Genomic DNA, 17,682 nt, shown 5'->3' on the forward strand with positions numbered 1-17,682 from the left:
GATCAAGATTGATAATATGTATGGTGCTTGTGTTCCAGTACCTAATATGGTGCTTGTGTTTAGCCTAAAATATGATGCACATGTTCTAGTACCAGATATCCATGGTGTTTGTGTTAGTACCTGCTTATGTTTGGTGCAAAATTAGTACCTAAATGTATGGTCAGTTCTAGTACCTAGATATGTATGTAATATCTAGTACCTAGATATTGTATAGGAAAAATCAACTGCCACATATTCCAATAAGTATGGTGTTAGTTCTAGTACCTTAAAATGTAACAATTTGGAATCTTTATGTTATGGTTTATTGACCAGATTTGTATGGTTTGTTCCAGCAGACATGTATGGTGTTACAAGTACATTTATCTTATGTACCTCTGACTGTATTGGTACCCGAATCTATGTGTTAATGTCTTGCCAAAATTTATACAATGGTACAATATCTATGCAATTGAAAATTGAATATGTTTAGTAAGTTTAAGATTGTACCTTATAAGACCCAAAAGCACAAAACAGTGGGTCTGGCAACAAAGGTGAACTTTAAAAATAACAATGATATTTCAGGATATTTTAATCCCAATGGAAAAATTATCTTATTTTCTTATAACAAAAAAAATAACTCTAATTGAAATAATAGATTTTTCTTTCAAGGCTCAATATTTTCCCTTCTTTGTGAGGAAAACAATATTTCTTGACATCTTCTACACATACATAGCGAAATTAATAAAAATTCATCTTCATGCAGAGAAAATTGAGACATTTTCGTGTATTTTTACGATTTATGTTCTAAACAACAACTAAGCCTAATTGAATTTTAAGTCTCAAAAACAAAGTCACTTATTTATTTTCATTTGAAAACAAACCCGGGGTTCTGATAATCATTTCAGAATTGTCAAATGATGATTTACATTGACAACCCTGGACAAAGATGATTTGAGTAAATGGTTAGCATTGTGGCGTTTAACTAAAAGTCTTAATATTTGAAGAATTTCTGAGAAACAACCATTTTTAAACACACATATCAACCAGTGCAGATAACTTGAAATCCAGTTTCAAAAACAAACAATCATAATTTGTATTTGTTTAATAAATTTTCCATAATATAAGTGTGAAAACATCTTGAATTAAATGCATCACATGTAGGATGAAAGAAAATTGAATTAAAAACACATATAGGTGCTTAACAAGAAAAACACCAGGATAATAAAGTCAAAATATTCAATAAAATCGTGACGCATCATAATCATCAATAACTCTAGGCACATAATGCCAAATTAACCTACAATTGTTGCTAAACTCCATAATTTAAAAAGATTTTCAATTTAAAAGGTTAAGGACATCCAATATTCAACAATCAATACTAAAATGAAAATAATGTATATCTTGTCTCCATAAAACAAATTACATGATGATTACTCATTTATATATAAAATTTACAAATATCTGATAATCACAAATATTCACAATTTTTCAAAACAAATACACAACACATTAAATTATGACCCAGATGTCACAGAATAATAAACAATAAACTTCAATAGAAATAACAAATGAATGTTTCCATAATATTTAAAATATTTTTCTTAGATTAATTGAAAATAAATACTGGCTACTACTGCAGTTCTATCACATATATATTTTATGTCACAAATGACATCACAGATATTCATATACTATTTTTCAATAAAGAAACAAATGTATTGTAGTCATATTCATGAATGACATTTTGTGTTAAATATAACTTGAAACTCTATAAATTCATGTTTTATGAAAAACCTACAAACTGCTTCTGTCACATAAAATTCATAAAAGATTTTGACATAATAAAAACAATACCGTAGCAACTATTTCCATATGATTGACAAACATCTCAATTAAATTTAAATAAACACAACTGACTAGCTGCAAATGACACCAGATATCCATATATCTTTTTTTTCAAAGAGAAAATATCAACTGTTTGTTAAACCATTAAATTGACAAACTCCACTCAATAAATACTGTTCATGATCAAGTCACATAAGAAACACATCACAGATTGTTCCATATGAACACATCACAGTACAAGCTAAGTTCAAGCACTAATTCTCTCAATTCCATTTGGAAATCTGAAGATTGGTGACACATATTATGGTTCCTTGTTGCTGTGTTTGCCAGCTTCAGGACCTCCTGGACTCGGTTCTCTGTCTGAAGTTTGTGCATCATAAAATGTCCTTTTGCATTTTGCATTTGCATTGGGAATGGTCAACATGGCTTCAGACAGAATGAACAGAACTGGAAATTGCTTGTCACCTGTGATGTGATTACACATTTTTCCCATACTGGCCCATGAAGTTCAAAATCAGCTGTCACAGATTAATCAGTCAGTTCATCCTCTAGTTTGGTTGATTGATTGATTGATGGGGCTTAAACGCCTTAATGTCCTTGTTCCAGTTATAACCAAGCCTAGGACACTCTAGTTTGGGAAGGTCCTCCTGTGGAACAATCCCTGGGAACTTCCTGGCAATGGCCATCACATCTGTTGGTGTGCCATCAGACCGTGTAGTAGGGTTAAGGTAACCCAACTGCATCCTCAAATGGAAACTTCTTGATCATCTTGTCTACAACAGTGCAATAAAATTTCCTGAAAGACCTGTTAGAATAAAAATGAAAATATTTAGTGTAAAGTTTTTCTATGGCAAGTTATCACAAATGAAATTGAAATTAGTTTAAGTAATTAGTTTTGATAATAAATCATAACAAACTTCTATTATTGTTATTATCATCCTGGAAATACATTTAATTCAGATTAATGCAAAATTTTAAATATCCATGATTAATCATGTTGAAATGTTTTACAAGTTATTGTTAATACATATTCATGATTTATACACTTATATTGTTTAACTTACCCCAAAATTCTATTGGTCAAGAATGGGGAAATGCTGTCCTCTTTGTCGACTATGTATGCATAGCAGAATGGTCCAATGTCCACAATGCTGTCTGGAATCTGGTTGTTGATGTCGTCAAACTCAACCTTGGTCAAATGATCAGCTTCCCGGATGACTTTGGCCTTGACGAATCTGCCCAGGAACCTCCCTAGTAGACGTCTGATCTCTTTTGCCATATAACCAATCCTAAATTCATCGGCCTGAAGTATAATGGAATGTTATTAGAGAAATTCTAGCTTAATATGAATGTATAAATAGGTTAATCTAATAAACATTTTAAATATTGAAGAATTATCAAAGATCAAAAAAGTGTTGTGTAAATAATCAAGAATTATCAAAGCTAGATTATATTGATCCCCCCCTAATGCAGTATAATCATGGGGATAAACTGCCACCCTAAATATGATAAATTGTAGTCCTGAGAAGTAATATCATCAGGTACCTATGGGTTTGCTCAGGTAATACACAAGGTGTCACACTTACACCTGTAAGTGTGGGGATGGCCCCCTGGGGCTACATGTTATACCTTTATATATGGACTTGGCTGGACACTGATTATCTATATACATGTATAGGCCTGCCCCATATGTATCATTAAAGGTGACAAGTTGAATAGTAGAGGGATTAATTATAGTGTTATCAATGGGACTATTAATACAGTTTTTTGTTGAATTTTTTATGTTGTTTTTAAAACAAAGTTATTTATAAATATACATATATTATATACAAAGCATATACATTTTCAGTATATATAAATAGCTGGTATTTACATGTACACTATGTGATTTTAACATTGCAGTAATAACATGAAATGTGCATATTAGGGAAAGAAATAATTTTACATGTTATAATTAATTATATAAATGATCATAATAATTAAGAAAAATGTAAAGCAAAAAAACAAAAAGATTAAATAAAGGTGTTAATTTTTTAAATGAAAACAGAAAACAATATGTTAATTCACGCTAGTTAAAAGCATTATAAACCGATAATTTATGACGACATGTTAATTTTTAAACATAGTTCATGTGTACATTGTACATGTACTGTACATATGTATTTATATTGCGGTAGATAAGTACATATTTGTATTATTATCTTTATTTCCGCAAAAATTGAAAGACTTTTACATAAAGAATGACATTTAAACATAAAAAACACATCAACAAAAACAGCAAACAGAACATAATAGGTAGGTGTATGAGTATTTTTTTATCAGTATAGGTGATAGGGAGAGATATTTTAAGTAATAGTGAGGTGTATTTATGAATAGGGTAGATACATATGTTAGGGAGTAAATTGTATAGGGGATATAGAGCTGATAGGTGGCGTCAATATTTTATGAATTTTATGTTTGTTTGGAGATTTTAGGCGATATAGATAGGGGTGGCGGTTAATATATTTTAGGTAGTGGAAATTATAGGCGATATAGATAGGGTGGGTCAATATATTTTATGTCCGGTAGAGACATAGGAGATTTAGGATAGGGTTTAGATACATATTTTATGGGTTAGGGTTAGAGATATACATACGGGTAGGTATGTAAATATTTCTTTGGATAGAAGAGAATAGCGTGATCTTTAGATAGGGTAGGTTAAGTATTTCATGTGTAGAGAGTATAATAGAGAAAGGTCAAATATTTTATTTGGGGTAGAGATATAGGAGATATAATATAGATAGGTTGGGGTCAATATTTTATGGATTGAGTTTATACGAAAGGGGGTGGGTTCAATATTTCGATGGGTTATAGATACGGGTGTTATAGATAGGGTAGATAAGTAGTTTATGGGTGGAGAATGTTATAGGGTAGGTCAATATTTTATGGGTTATTTTTATACATCTAGGAGAAAGTTTAGATAGGGTGGGTCAATATTATTGGGTTATCACGAAGATATATAGCTAGGATATAGATACCGGTACGTAAATAGTTTTATGGGTAGATATATACCACATGACTATGGGAGAATACCTCTAATGCCTGATATATAACTACCACCTGTCTATATAACTACCACCTGTCTATATAACTACCAACCTGTCTATATAACTACCGACATGTCTATGTAACTACCAACTGTCTATATAACTACTACCTTTCTATATCTCTACCACACTAGTCTATGGTATAACCCTACCACCTGTCTATTGAAACTACCACCTGTCTATATAACTACCACCTGTCTATATAACTACCAACTACCTATATAAACTTACCTGTCTATATAACTACCACCTGTCTATATAATACTTAATTCCATTTCTATAGACTACCACCTGTCTATATAACTAAACACCTGTCTATAGTGAACTACTCACCTGTGTCTATATATAACTACCACCTGTCTATTATAACTATCACCAGTCTGTCTATATAACTACCACCTGTCTATAGAACAATACCACATGTCTATATAATACGCTCCTGTATATATAACAACCACCTGTCTATATAATAACTATCCAAATAAACAAATCCACCTGTTCTATATAACTTACACATCCGTCCTGTCTATATAACTACCACCTGTCTATATAACTACACACCTGTCTATATAACTACCATCTGTCTATATTAACTACCACCTGTCTATATAATAAACCTATCTGTCTATATAACTAACCCTCCAATCTATAATATCACCTGTCTACACCCCTGTCTATACTAACTACCACCTGTTTAATATAAACTGATACCACCTGTCTATATTCTCCAAATGTTCTAAATAACTATCACCTGTCCTATATAACTACCACCTGTCTATATAACTACCACCTGTCTATAACTATCATAACTACCACTTTTCTATTTAACTACCAACCCTGTCTATATAACTACCACCTGTCTATATATAACTAACACCTGTCTATATAACGTACCACTGGTCTATATAACTACCACCTGTCTATATAGCTACGACACCTGTCAATATAAACTATTACTGTCTATATTATACACTGTACACTATGCTATATATGAACTACCTCCCTGTCTATATAACTACCACCTGTCTATATAACTACCACCCACATCGACTATAAAGACTACTAAATGTCTATGTGCCCTTATAACGAAAACTATCTAACAATACCTTTCCTATTTAACAATCACCTGATCTATATAACTACCACCTGTCTATAATATACTACCACCTGTCTAGTATAACTACCACCTGTCTATATAACCATACCACATGTCTATTTAACTACCACCTGTCTATATAAAAACTACCTGTCTATATAACACCACCTGTCTATATAACTACCACCTGTCTATATAAACTATCACCTGTCTTTATAACTATCACCTGTCTATATAACTAAACCTAACTTTTTTTCTATATAACTACCACCTGTCTCACAAATAACCACCACCTGTCTATATAGACTATTCACCTGTCCTATATAACTATTCACCTGTCTATATAACTACCACTCATGTCTATTTAATAAATACCACCATGACAATATAACTATCACCTGTCTATATAACTAAACACCTTTTCTTTCATAACCTAACCAATCTTTTTCTATTTAACTAATCACCTGTGCCTATATATCAACTGGTCACCATTTCTATATCAACTTACAACCTGTCCATCGATAACCTACCCCTACTTAGTTTCTATTTTTAACTAACACTTAGACCTATTATAAACTGTCTACCTGTGTATATTAACAAATCAAAAGCTCCTATAAAACTACAACGTACTGTCTAATATCACACGCATCCACCTTATGCGATAAAATCGTAACACCCCACCCTGTCTATTTGACACAAATGCACCCTTTGTTATATAACTTCCAAATGTCTATATTAACTTACCACCTGTTTTCTAAATAACTATCACCCTGTCTATATAACTAACACATTGTCCTGCATAAATACAAGATTATCTATAAGATAGGATAGGACAATATTTTTATGGGTAAGATATACCTGACATATTAGATAGGTGTAGTTGTCAACTATAATAGACAGGTGCGGTACATTATATCGGACCAAGTGGTTAGTTTTTTTTTAAAATTGAAGGTAATGATTTATATAGACCTGGTATAGTGTATATAAACAGAAGAGGAGTATATATAACTACCAGGTGGTAAGTTCTAAACATTCATAACTACCAGTGATCTATATAACTATCACCTGTCTATATAGCTACCACCTGTCTATTTAACTACCACCTGTCTATTTAACTACCACCTGGATCTACATAAACTACCACCTTGTCTATATAATAGCGGGAGGTCATGTCTATCATAACTACACCTGTATATTTAACTACAGACAGGTTGTATATATAGACATACCACTTGTCTATATAACTACAGGTGGTAGTCTATAGACATTATCTACTCACATGTTATATTGCATACCTTTTTATACCAGTAACTATATTAACTTTCTACATGGTCTATATAAACATACGACGTGTATATATTAACTATCACCTGTCTAAATAACTACCGACTTTTCCTATTATTAACTTTCAACCTGTCTATATAACTACCACTTTCGATTTAACTACCACTTTTCTATTTAACTACCACCATGTCTATATAACAATCGCACTATGTCTAAGATAACGCTACCAGCATGTCTATTTAATTATCCCCTTCGTATATAGAACTAACCACTTGTCTACTATAAACTAACGACTTATCTATTTAACTATGCACCTGTCATATAATATCACCTGTATACATAACACCATGTTCTATATAAATACAAAAATGTCTAATAACGACTACCACTTTTCTATATCACAACACCTGTTAATATATAAACATACAAATGTCTACTGTCACACGTTTGGTTTATATAACTGTTCACCTATTTATAATATCTAGTAGCTGTCTGTATATACTTTCACCTTTCTTTATATAATTTAATGAGATGATCAAAACAAGTTACTGTTTATAGTTTATAATAACATGGATCGAAGTTATGTATGCGGTTAAGCAAAAAATGGCATTATTTCCAAACAAGCCACTTTGTAAACTTTAGTATTTAAATATAGTCATCTGCAGCTTGGCATGGTTTGTTTTGGTTTTTTGGTGTTTTTTTTTTTTTAATTGTGCAATGTATGTATATGTTATAATTTGTAGTTTAATGCTAAAGTCTGATGGTTGTATTCATTTGAGTGATTTGATTATCAAACATTTCTTTATCAAATATATTGCAGATAAGCAGGCAATAAAATAATAAGCAAGTTTTAAAGCGATTTACAACAGATGAAATGTTTTATTCATAATTCAGCAACAATTTACAGCATTGAAAATATTATGCATAATAAATAACAACATGGTTTGATAAACAAATTAATAAATATTAAAAAAACACAAACCTAAATAGAGGCAAGTTAAAAGATATCAACATATAAATATATCCCTTTTTCATCAATCAAAATCAGATATTCGAATGGATATTGCCAGATTATGTATACAAAATTAATATTAGAATATGGAGAATATTACATGATGTAGTTTTTGTGAATATCCATAACAAACCTTATATCAGATATTGAAATGGGATGATTGTCAAGTCCATAGAACCCATACTAATTGTTAAGCTAGATCGAAAGACATAATACACAAAAACGACGATGGATGATTGATGTAAAGGTACAGACATATGATAATTTCCACAAAATGACCACACCGAATGTGAGGAAAAGTTATGTTTGTGTGCACATACAATGTGTAACATGTGAGAGCGAGACGGATGCCCAGTTTTTCAACGATGACAAAACTGACAACTGACGCGCCCCTAGGGCAACCCAGTTCGAGTTTGGATATATATTTTTTTTTTATAATTTTTATTTTTTTTATTTATTTTTTTTCCAATTTCAATTGATACCTAGAATATCTCATTCACACAACAATCGTCCTCATTCCTCATCAATTAATTCCCATCATTCTACATTCATCAATCATCCTAACAAAACAAAAATATATTCGCCTCACAATAGATATCCTCACATCATAGATGTGAACACTAAACAGATATACATGATCATCATCATCAATCATCATCCATGTCCATCTTCATCCTTATCATCATCATCAGGATTTACATCAGTCAACCACCAGTCGATCATCATCTAAGCATCTCATACACCATCCAGTCATCCATGCACTCAATCATCACTCATCAGCAACAATCATCATCATCAACATCAATCATCAAACAGAATCATTATACACAATCATCATCATCATCATCACCATGCATATCAATCATTGCATCATCATCTTCAATGCTTGAAGTAACAGCAAAAATCATCAATCAGACCATGCAGTGTTTGTCGTAGACCCATGAATCATCATCACAATCCATCATTTTTTTAAACATTTAGTCATCATCATTAATCATCATCACAATCATCAGGCTGTAAAATCATAATATAGATGTCATCATCAGAGAAATACTTAGCTAGTTGATCATTCACATCAAACAAAACATCATATATCAAATTGATAAAAAATCTATACCAGGAACAATATTTTTTTTTTTATTCTAATTTAAGAAAAAACAAACCCACAAATGTGGAATTGCTATTATCAGAGACACTGGCTATTCCTACACTACGCAACCAACGACAGCGAACACCAGTCTCACGTCCATTCAGGGAACTTGCATTCGACAACGTCGCACTACTTATACATACCAGATAGGATGAATAAGGAACATGAGAGAGCGAGAGGGGAATCAACATATAAATATCCCTTTTCATCAATCAAAATCAGATATTGGAATGGATATTGCCAGATTATGTATCCAAAATTAATATTAGATATGGAGAATATTACATGATGTAGTTTGTGATATCAATAACAAACTTTTACTCAGATATTGAAATGGAGATTGCAAGTCCATAGAACCATACTAATTGGTTAGCTAGAGCAAAGTCATAATACCAAAAATCGACATGGATGATTGATGTATAGTACAACTTGATATTATCCACAAAATGACCAAACCGTAATGGAGAAAGTATGTTTGTGTGCACTACAAGAAATTATATTTGGTGAGCAAGTGAATCCATGTCAATGATTACTGTTCTTTCACAAGTTTATGATACACATCACAAAGAGGATTTCTAACCACAGAATACACATGTTCTAACCAGTTCATCTTCCCCTAGACCAAGACAAAGTCTATGTGTCCATTTTTCACATGACAAGCACTGAACCATGGTATGTTGTTTCTTCTGAAATCTGTCTGGGGTTTGACAAAATGGCAAATCACATCGTGTCTTCTTGGTCTCCAATGTAACTGCTGCAGACACAAGACATTGAAGTGCATACTGTCTGTATGGCTGGACATGGCACTGCCTCATTAGGTTGGGTGGTACATTGCTGGTTACTGCCTGTGCATTCTGAAAAGGTAATCAGCAGTCATTATCATATGTGCCTTCACTGTTGTACAATTGTTTGTTATTTACTGACAAACATGTACATTTCTAGTTTTATTAAAACATATCTGTAATTTACACAGTTATTGCTGTTTTTCAGTATATGTAATTAACATTATATTGATAGCAGAAATTTACAAATTAGAGATGAGTTATACAAATTCACATTTATGTTTTGCTGACGTGAGGGTCCAATTTTCCACCCTGTTTCTATGCATAGACATTTTTATGAATTAAACAAGAAAGTCTGTCTGAAAGACCACCTCTGTTTATATATAACTCGCTTTGTAATTTTTGTAGGTGCATGTACAAATGACCAAAAAAATTAAAAAGATATTTTCCATGGGAGGCTTTTAAAAGTAAACAGATTTTTATTGTAGTTTGGCAACTTTAACAAAACATCTTACCATTAAAACGAAGACTCCACAAGAACTCCCATCGTCCTGTACAGAAGACTGTTCTTGTCCTGATGTCCAGGATTTGGGACTGCTGTTGCCAGAGATGGATTGTCTGGCATTCATGAAGTTTCTACAAGGATAATACAAATGTTCAATGTTCATTGAAGTACAAATACTTTTCTACATATTACAAGCATAACATAACTTTAGATAACCTTTACTTTCTGCCTACAAAAGACTGAACATGACCACAAAGAAGTTCTGGTATGGAATAACCTACATTTATCAAATTCTTGGCATGCCAAATACTGCAAGAATAGAACAATGTTTTGTTGAAATAATTTTTAATTAAAACTTAATTACATACATGTATATGTATACGTAATATCAGTTTCTATCTTTATCAAAAGGTTTCCTTTCAAAATAAAATGATATTGGCAAGCATGTAAAACACTTGGTTTTTAGATATAGATTATACATGTACTTCATTTGTATTTGCATGATAATGAATTCAGTTCGGACACAGACTGGCATACTTGCATATTGTGTATTGCATATCAAATATGACAGTTATATAAGGTACTTACACCCAGTGGTCAAAAAACTTTCTGGCTCTTGATTCATCTGGAATGGAATCAAGAATTGTGACTTCTCTGGTCAGCATGGATGCAGAGAGCAAAAACCAGTGGTGCTTGTGGCAGATCGGCAGTAGAACTTTGTTGATCTTCTCTAGAGGCACCTAAAAAGTAAACGTTGCATTATTGACAGAGAATAATAATCACATTAGAAATAACATTTCAGCGGCTGCATCAATAATCATAGTTCATGTCAGATATATCAAAATTTGATTCTATGTAGTTTTAGTTTTTCAAATTTTATGATAATAAAGGCTTCCTTTGTTGTAAAATGAAAACACATGTAACACAACTTTTACATCATTAAAACAATAAAAATAAGGTGATCATAGAAAGATTGCTTTGCATCCTTATGAAATATAGTGTGAATATGTTTCTGATGAATCACTATATATGCATAATGTCCAGATATTAAATCATATACTGAATATAAAAAAAAAGATTAACATTAATTATGAAATTCTTCTTTTCATTGCACAAATATGTAAATATAAAACAGATAAAAGTAGTCTTGAGAAATTACCTTTGGATACAACCATGAGTTGTAGTTCTGGGTCTCCCACTTCAACGCGAGAAAGCTGGGCAGAATGTAGCATGTCTGAGGCTGTCTGTCATTACATTCTTTGCTCAGCAAGCCCAAGAATGCATGTACCACCTGAAGATGACAGAAATAGTTATTTCAATTACATCAAATTTATTATTTCTTGCTATTTCTGCAATGTTTCTTTAAACATCAAAGCATTACTGAACAGCGGTATTAATAATAAAAATGTTTGCAGTTAAAATGAAGCCTCAAGCTTGAACCACTTCAATAAAATTTTCCTTGATTCATAAACAGCACCAATTTATAAAGATGATTTAGACTCAAATGTCAAAATCAGTTAAGATTTTTTAAAAATAACTTTTTCTGAAATACTTTATGATTTACACTTCATACATAGTATACTGCAATATAATCTAGAAATATATTGTCTTCTTACCTGGTCATTCAACCACGCCATAGGACGAAGAGTTTGTAGATCATTTGGTGATAGTTTGACGTTTCCCACATAGACACTACTCTTTGGTATATGCGCAGGTTGAGATGTCGAAAGGGATCTAAACGGGACAAAGTTCATAGTCTCCAAAACAGTTGTAATGTCGGTCCTCTCATGGTAAGAGTAGGTAAGAACGGCTGCTGCCAACTGAAGAGAATAATCCTCTTCTGTTATCTGTATATCAGCTGTTGAGGTCATATACCATACTGTGTAGAGTTCCAATAGCTCTGCCATTTCTGTTGGATGCTTATGCTTCATGTCTCGAAGAAATGACAGTGTTGGTGAATCTCTTGAGAGGTAGACACTGAGGCTGTGTTGGTGGCGTGGTTTTGGGATGTCCATCTTCATACAGTTATCAAAGAGGACCTTTTTATCGTGATCTTCCAGAGCAGAGAAGAAATCTGATGCTGATATTTGCGTCGTTGCTAGTTTTGTGACTGACTTCTTTGGATGTTTGCTGGTGTCCTTGTTTTCACACTTTTTGGTGACCTTGGTAGCTGGCTGGTTTCGCTGCTTTGATGGTGGCTGTAGATGTTGATGTGTCTTCCTCAGGGACTCACTATTCAATTGCCTATCTTTCATTTTTGGCGGGAACCTCAATGTCTTCAGTTTTCTTTTCACCGGCAATTTTCCTGAACTGGTGGAGGGATTTCTCTTTTTGGACTGCTGCGGAACTACTATTGTCTGTGTTGTTGGCTTAACTACTATTGTCTGTGTTGTTGGCTTGATATACTTCTTGATGGACTTCCTATTGATCTTCTTCTTTCTTTCTTTCAGTCTATATACACCTTTCCCAAAGCATTCACCGATAGTGTATGGTCCAACCCATTTGCTCATTATCTTGTCGCCTTTTCTGTTGATCCTCCTGGTGTTCTTGACCAAAACCATGTCTCCAATATGTAAGTCCTGTTTCGCATGTTTGGCGTCGTAATATTTCTTTTGGATTGACTGTGCTTTTCTTATTTCTGAAACAGTATCCTCATGTGTACTCAAGAGAGTGGCAAATGATGTTGCTCGGTCATTGAGCATCTCTTGGAAATCTTCATCCTCTATCTCCTTGGAGTTGACTGTGGTTGGAATGTCCAGTTCAACAGGAAGAACAGCTTCTCGTCCATATGTTAGGAAGAAGGGGGTTGCTTTTGTTGACTTTTGTTGGCATGTTCTTGTGGCAAAAGCAATCTGGTGAATATACAGATCCCAGTCGTCTTGCGTTTCTGTGACGTACTTTGCCAGAGCATTGCACAGTGTCTGGTTGTACCTTTCTGTAAGTCCATTTGTTTGGGGGTGGTAAGGCGTTGTAAGTCGATGTTTTATCCCAAGAGATTTACAGAGACTGTCATTGATGGAATTGCAGAATTCCCTTCCATTGTCAGTGAGAATTGTTTCTGGAGTCCCATGTCTGCATATTGTCTCAATGACAAAATCACAAATATGCGATGCCTCCTTCGTTGGTATTGCCTTGACCTCTGGCCACTTGGTCAGGTAATCCGTAAGGACAATGATGTACTTGTTCCCGTTGCTGGTGGTTCGGAGAGGACCAACCAAGTCCATTCCCAACATACGGAATGCCTTATTGTTAACTGGAATGGGATGCAATTCGGAGGGTGTTTTCGACAGATGGTTCTGGCGTTGGCATTCATCGCATTGGGATATGTAGTCTTCTATTGTTTTCATCATTGACGGCCAGTAGTATCTACTTTTCACTTTGTGCCATGTACGATTAATTCCTTGGTGTCCTCCTAAAGGGTCAGTATGACAGGCTTTCAGTATCGTCTCGACATCAGGTGTCCTAATTGCTCTAACAAGTCCCTGTTTCTTATGTGTGTAGAACAAAGTTCCATCCTTCAAACAGAAGTTTTTCGCTTGTCTCCTGAAATTGGCCTTGCTGTTGTTTTCCTGTAAAAGAAAGTATTATCATTCAATAACATTTTCATGTATATCAAAATATCAATTGATGTATATAATTCTTTTAGAATGTTAGTAGGCCAGTGGGTTCCAAAAGTAAGGATGATCGCCGTTATGGAATGAGTATGCAATCACTTTGATAATCTAAATAAATTGATGTTGATGGATGACGATGATGGAAAATGATGATGATACTGATAATGATGGTGACGATAATAACGATGATGTCGGTGCAAAATATGATGATGATGATTATATTCGATGATAATGGTGAAGATTCATGAAGCTGATAATGATGTTTATGATGAGGATGATGATGATTGATGATGATAATGATGATCATTAATGAAGAATGAAGAAAATAATGATGATAATTTCGAAGATGATAATAATGACGATGATACTGATAATGATGGTGATAATAATAATGATGATGTTGATGCAAAATATGATGATGATGATTATATCCGACGATAATGGTGAAGATTGGTGAAGCTGATAATGATTTCATGATGAGGATGATGATGGTTGATGATGATGTTGGTGATCATTGATGAAGAATGAAGAAAATAATTACAATTTCGAAGATGATGATTGATGAAGATGTTGATGTTGATGGATGATGATGACGGCAATGATGATTGTGATGATTGACGGATGATGAATGTAATGATGATGATGACAATAGATGAAGAAAGTGATAATGTTGATATTGATTTCGATGATGATGAAGAAGATGTTGATGCTGATGGAGATAATCATGCTGATGATTGTCGGATAAAAAAGAAAAAAAATGATGATGAAGAAGATAATGATGTTGATGCTAATGGATGATGATGATGAGGATGATAAGGATGATAACCATGATTATGATGATGAGGAGGAGGAGGACCATGATAATGATGATGTTGATGATGATGATGATGATGATGATGATCATGTTGGTGATTATTGTGATGATAATGATGATGGATGATGATGATGGAAGAAGAAGAAAAAGAAGAAAAAGAAATAGCAGATAATATTGATGATGATGGAAGAAGAAGAAGAAGAAGAAGAAGAAGAAGAAGATGAGAAGAAGATGATGATGATAATGGACAATGATGTTGGTGATAATTGATGAAGGATAAAGTAAATAACAATGATGAGGATGATGAGGGATGAAGAAGATGTTGACACTAATTAATGATGATGATAATGATGATGGATGATGATGAAAGAAGAAGAAAAGAAATAGCAGATAGTGATGATTATGATGATGATGATGGAAGAAGAAGAAGACAAAAAAGAAGAAGAAAAGAAGAAGAAGAAGATGATGATGATGACGATGATGGAAAATGATGTAGGTGTTAATTGATGAAGGATAAAGAAAATAACAATGATGGGGATGGTGATGGATGAAGAAGATGTTGATACTGATTAATGATGATGATGATAATGATGATGATGTGATAATTGACTAAGGATTAATCAAATGCTGATGATGATGATGATGTCGAAGATGATGATGATGATGATGATGATGATGATGATGTTGAAGATTGACGAAGGATGGATAAAATGTGATGATGATGATGATGATGATGATGATGATGATGATTATGATGATGTGATGATGATGATGATGATGATGATGATGATGATGATGATGATGATGATGATGATGATGATGATGATGATGATTGACGAAGGATGGAGAAAATGATGATGATGATAATGATGATGATGATGATGATATGATGATTGGCGAAGGATGGAGAAAATGATGATGATGATGATGATGATGATGTTGAAGATTGACGAAGGATGGAGAAGATGATGATGTTGAAGATTGACGAAGGATGGAGAAATTGATGATGATGATGATGATGAAATTTGACGAAGGATGGAGAAAATGATGATGATGATGATGTCGAATGATGATGATGATGATGATGATGATTGACGAAGAATGGAGCAAATGATGATGATGATGTTGAAGATTGACGAAGGATGGAGAAAATGACGATGATGATGATTATGTTGAAGATTGAAGAAGGATGGAGAAAATGATGATGAAGATGATGATGATGAAGATTGACGAAGGATGGAGAAAATGATGATGATGATGATGACGTTGACGATGATGATGATGATGATGATGATGATGATGATGATGATGAAAATGATGATGATGATGATGTTGAAGATTGACGAAGGATGGAGAAAATGATGATGATGATGATGAGATGATGATGAAGATTGACGAAGGATGGAGAATATGATGATGATGATGATGATGATGATGATGATGATGATGATGATGATGATGGATTTAACTATATATACTGATAATTTGATGTTAGTAATTTAAATCTGAAATTGAAAACCTATGAATCTTGTACATTCATAAAATTTCTAAACATCTATCATGAATTAAAAATCTCAAAATTTGGCAATTAGAACACTGACATTTAGAGCTTTTCATGATTATTAAAAAAAACTGTGAATAATTCTAGATATCAAAAATAATATTGGTAATTCCTGATAATTAAGCTCCCAATTAGTTACTATGACGACCAAAAGATCCCATGTCAAGGTCAAATTCCATGATGTTACCATACTTAAATACTATAATATCCTATTTTAAAATATATTAATGTAATTAATAACTGTTCATTTCATTTGATACTATGTCCAAGTAATAGTTCATATCAGATTATATGGCTTTGATACTCCGTAATCAGCTGACAAATAATATATCTCACCGGTCAACATACTTGCACTTTTATAGCATACAAATACTTTTCTGTATTTCATCATAAACTAATCATTTTGCAATATTTTTGTCCTGGTAACACTATGGACATTGATTGAATACCGCTGACAAAGGTAACACAACAGACATTTGTCCATGGTGTTACCAGATTGAAAGGTTTTGTATATAGTTCTTGATCATCATAATGAAATTCATTAGAGATTAAAACTGGACTAGATAGACATAATACTATGATATCAAAGAGTTTCAAATATATCTTCTGTTACAAATGGAGTAAAAAACAGTATTTCTTTGTTCTTGTCTATGGTGTTACCATATTTGTCCATTGTATTACCATGACTAAATGTGGTGGTACTGTTGCCGATTATATTTGTGTTTCATTATTTTGAAATTTATTTCGTCTATGGAGATGTATACATCAAATTTTATAAAAATTAAATGACAAGGTGTCTTACATTTCTTCTTGTATGACTCTTTTATGTCTGTGGTGTAACCAAAAAATTGTCAGTGGTGTTACTATTTTATCACTATTTGGTAACACCAAGGACAGTAACATCACAGACGTTTTCATCATTTTTTAAAGATTTTCATTTCTGCTCTTCATCAC

The 17,682-nt window shown here is 32.9% G+C and overlaps 1 protein-coding gene and 1 long non-coding RNA gene across 2 annotated transcripts in view; one reads left to right on the forward strand and one right to left on the reverse strand.

The window, feature by feature from the left end:
* Positions 1-17,682, forward strand: part of LOC138314108 (uncharacterized) — a 125,671-nt gene that overhangs the window by 69,623 nt on the left and 38,366 nt on the right. The gene's annotated exons all lie outside the window — the stretch shown is intronic.
* On the reverse strand, positions 9,657-15,866 carry LOC138314099 (uncharacterized). Its single transcript, XM_069254284.1, has 5 exons — positions 12,356-15,866; positions 11,899-12,030; positions 11,328-11,479; positions 10,750-10,870; positions 9,657-10,306 (listed from the first exon to the last, which is right to left on the reverse strand). Exons 1-5 carry the CDS (start codon positions 14,087-14,089, stop codon positions 10,028-10,030), a joined length of 2,418 nt encoding a protein of 805 aa, XP_069110385.1. The 5' UTR covers positions 14,090-15,866; the 3' UTR covers positions 9,657-10,027.

Source organism: Argopecten irradians, chromosome 2 (assembly GCF_041381155.1).
Source record: "Argopecten irradians isolate NY chromosome 2, Ai_NY, whole genome shotgun sequence".
In the NCBI taxonomy this organism is placed as follows: domain Eukaryota; kingdom Metazoa; phylum Mollusca; class Bivalvia; order Pectinida; family Pectinidae; genus Argopecten; species Argopecten irradians.

Bases quoted from the DNA above. Each gene is read 5' to 3' on its own strand.
- LOC138314099 (XM_069254284.1), bottom strand. From the start codon at position 14,089: ATGATGAAAACAATAGAAGACTACATATCCCAATGCGATGAATGCCAA. The intron at 12,031-12,355 runs GTAAGAAGACAA...TGTCATCTTCAG, and splicing joins TGGCGTGGTTGAATGACCAG to GTGGTACATGCATTCTTGGG. The intron at 10,871-11,327 runs GTAAGTACCTTA...TTATCCTTGTAG, and splicing joins AAGTTTTTTGACCACTGGGT to AAACTTCATGAATGCCAGAC.